This window comes from Salvelinus sp. IW2-2015, linkage group LG4q.1:29 (assembly GCF_002910315.2).
Source record: "Salvelinus sp. IW2-2015 linkage group LG4q.1:29, ASM291031v2, whole genome shotgun sequence".
Classification (NCBI taxonomy): Eukaryota; Metazoa; Chordata; class Actinopteri; order Salmoniformes; family Salmonidae; genus Salvelinus; species Salvelinus sp. IW2-2015.
Genome location: NC_036842.1, coordinates 50,735,298 through 50,737,850, shown reverse-complemented (window position 1 = coordinate 50,737,850; position 2,553 = coordinate 50,735,298). Strand labels below are relative to the sequence as shown.

General features: G+C 44.5%; 1 protein-coding gene across 1 annotated transcript in view; it reads right to left on the bottom strand.

Moving 5' to 3' along the window:
• Positions 1 to 266: 266 nt before the first annotated feature.
• LOC111962093 (aggrecan core protein-like) overlaps positions 267 to 2,553 on the bottom strand; it is a 33,963-nt gene continuing 31,676 nt past the window's right edge. The window contains 4 exon segments of the mRNA XM_023984918.2: positions 267 to 854; positions 1,368 to 1,550; positions 1,916 to 2,060; positions 2,294 to 2,376. Of these exon segments, the coding sequence (XP_023840686.1) occupies positions 763 to 854; positions 1,368 to 1,550; positions 1,916 to 2,060; positions 2,294 to 2,376 (503 nt within the window). The 3' untranslated portion in view covers positions 267 to 762.

The window sequence follows — 2,553 nt, the reverse complement described above, 5'->3', positions numbered from 1 at the left end:
GGTTCATAACGACTGAACCGTTGTTTTACAGTTCGATGATTAGTAAGGCTTAGGGTAGATTTATAGTACTATTGTTCAACCCCTATTGTACACTTTTTTCCACCTTCCAATATTTCATGGATTGAACTTGAATATGACAACTTTCAGGATGAATCAAACCAATATATTTTTTGGCGCGTAAGGAAACCACGTCTGCAAACCGCATTACGCACCTTCATAAGGTAAGTCTGAGTACCAACTACTGAGAAGTGCATAAGAAAGGCGTGCACAAGAAAGGCATCGTTTATTACGGCGAAATCAGGTCCATAATGCTCTGCACAAAGTATCCTCTCAAGTATACGTATTCGAGTCTTCCCAAGTACCCCCTGTGGATAGGCCAGGTACCCCCAGAGTTGCTAGTACCCCAGGTTGAGAACCACTGCCCAAATATCCCCCACAAAGGCACAGAGTGACACTCAGAGATCAACATTGTCAGTCGGACTATCAAAATCATGTCTAATGCGCTTTGGTGTTTATAGATATATACACATGATGGGAATCAGGGGTGGAAATGAGGGAATTCAATCATTTTGACATGTACAAATTAGCTATAGGTGAATTCAAGGATTTTTTCATTGGTGGGTTCCCAAAGTAACTTTTCCCCATTTCCACCCCTGGTGGGAACTTTATCTCTTTTGGTCAGGCAAAATTGCATTGAATATCAATGTTTCTTTACAAGAGCGGTCCTTTTGGTTCTCTTTTAGTGTGTCCCTTCAGTCCTGCTTAGAGAAGCTTCCGCCATGACCGACTGTTGGCTGCTTTAGACCGTCTCCTGATGGACCTCTTATGTAGTCTGTTGCTGGGGGTGGCACCAGCTGAGGGAGAGAGAGGCGCATGTTGATGACATCCTTAAAACATTGCTGAATAACCATCAAAGATTAAGGAAATTCCAAAGTGCAGGGGTATTCAAAACTGAGCCTGGAGGTCCGGAGTACTGCTGGGTTTCTCTTCTACCTGATAATTAATTGCACCCACCTCTAAATCAGTCCTTGATTAGAGGGAAAGAATGAAAATCGGCAGTGGAACTTGCTTCGAGACACGCATACCTCGCCTAACTTACTTTAATGTTATTGCCTTGTTTCCCTAGAGATGTCTATATTTCTCAAGTGTGTGAATGTTGTGTCTCTTTTTGTATTCGTACTCTGTAAGTATGTATGATGTAATCTGCAAGGTTAATAGACGCTAATCTCCGAACCCAGGAACCCAGAAACAATCTATCTAGCTACTCGATTGACTCTGTGGGGGGGGGGGGGGGGGCTGAGGGTTTGAATCTGAGTTGATGGGAGTGGACGAGACACGATGGATTAAACAACGAAGGTTAGACTCACGTCCTATACACTCCACTTGTGGCTCCTCCCACCGCCCGTCGGGAAGGCAGCGTGCAACAGGCGGGTGGCGCCGTGTGAAGCCTGCATCACACTGGTAGAGGACTATAGAGTTGACGGGGTAGCGGTCTCTTAGGCTGCCCATCGGCCTGGCGTTGTTCACCTCAGGGGGGGAGTGGCACACGACTGGGAAGAAAGGGGAAACCAGAGGAGTTGGCGAAGGAAATGATCTCATGAGATCTGTCTGTTTGTTTCCAGCGATGTCGATAAAGTCAGGGTATGAATGACACATTGACTCTTCGTTGTGCCCTACAAATAGCGAGCTGGACCAACAATAATGTTTTTGGGGGTACCAATTTGTTTTAAGACTCACAATTTCATCTCACTTCAATTAACACCTGATTAACCCTTATTTGTGCATAGTCACCCCCGGACATCCCTATTTTTCAAAAAGCAGGCCTAGTGCTATTTTTCTGTCTTGTTGGCTCAGTCACTGACAGCTGACCCAATTAATGTTCTGTGCCCCCTGACCCTTAACCCCTGCTCCCTACCAGGTTCACTCTTGCAGGTGAAGGGCAGGTGGTAGTTGCAGGGAACATCGTTCCACTGGCCGTTCTCATGCCAGATCATCACGACGCAGTCCTCCCCAGAGTTGAAGTAGTTATCCGGCTGGTTGGGCCTCCAGTTCTCAAATTCCTGCATGCGAAGACGCCAACACGGGACCATTTGATTAGAAAGGAGGATAAAATGGAATGAAGAAGTCAAATGGTAATTTAATATGAATATCAATAATAATAATGTTATTCATATTGCGTATGCAACTAAAAGTAAATTCAAATCTAATTTAAAAAAAAAAAGCAAAGTACAGTAAAGTAAAGTAGGGGACCAGAGTAGGGGATACCTGAACTGGTCGAGAGAAAAAAACTCACCAATGGACTCCCATCTGTCCAGCGGAACTTATTCTGCACGTCCTTGTCATTGAGTCCAATCCACTGATAGTCCTGAGCGTTAGCTAGATGTAAAATATAACATTGAGCTGTCATGTACAGTGTGTATCAGATATGTTCTATGTTTGTGCAAAAAATGTATTACACACACGTGTCATGCACACACACACACACACACACACACACACACACACTTCACAACTAGACAATAAAGAGTACTTACAACAGCTTGGCAAGCACAC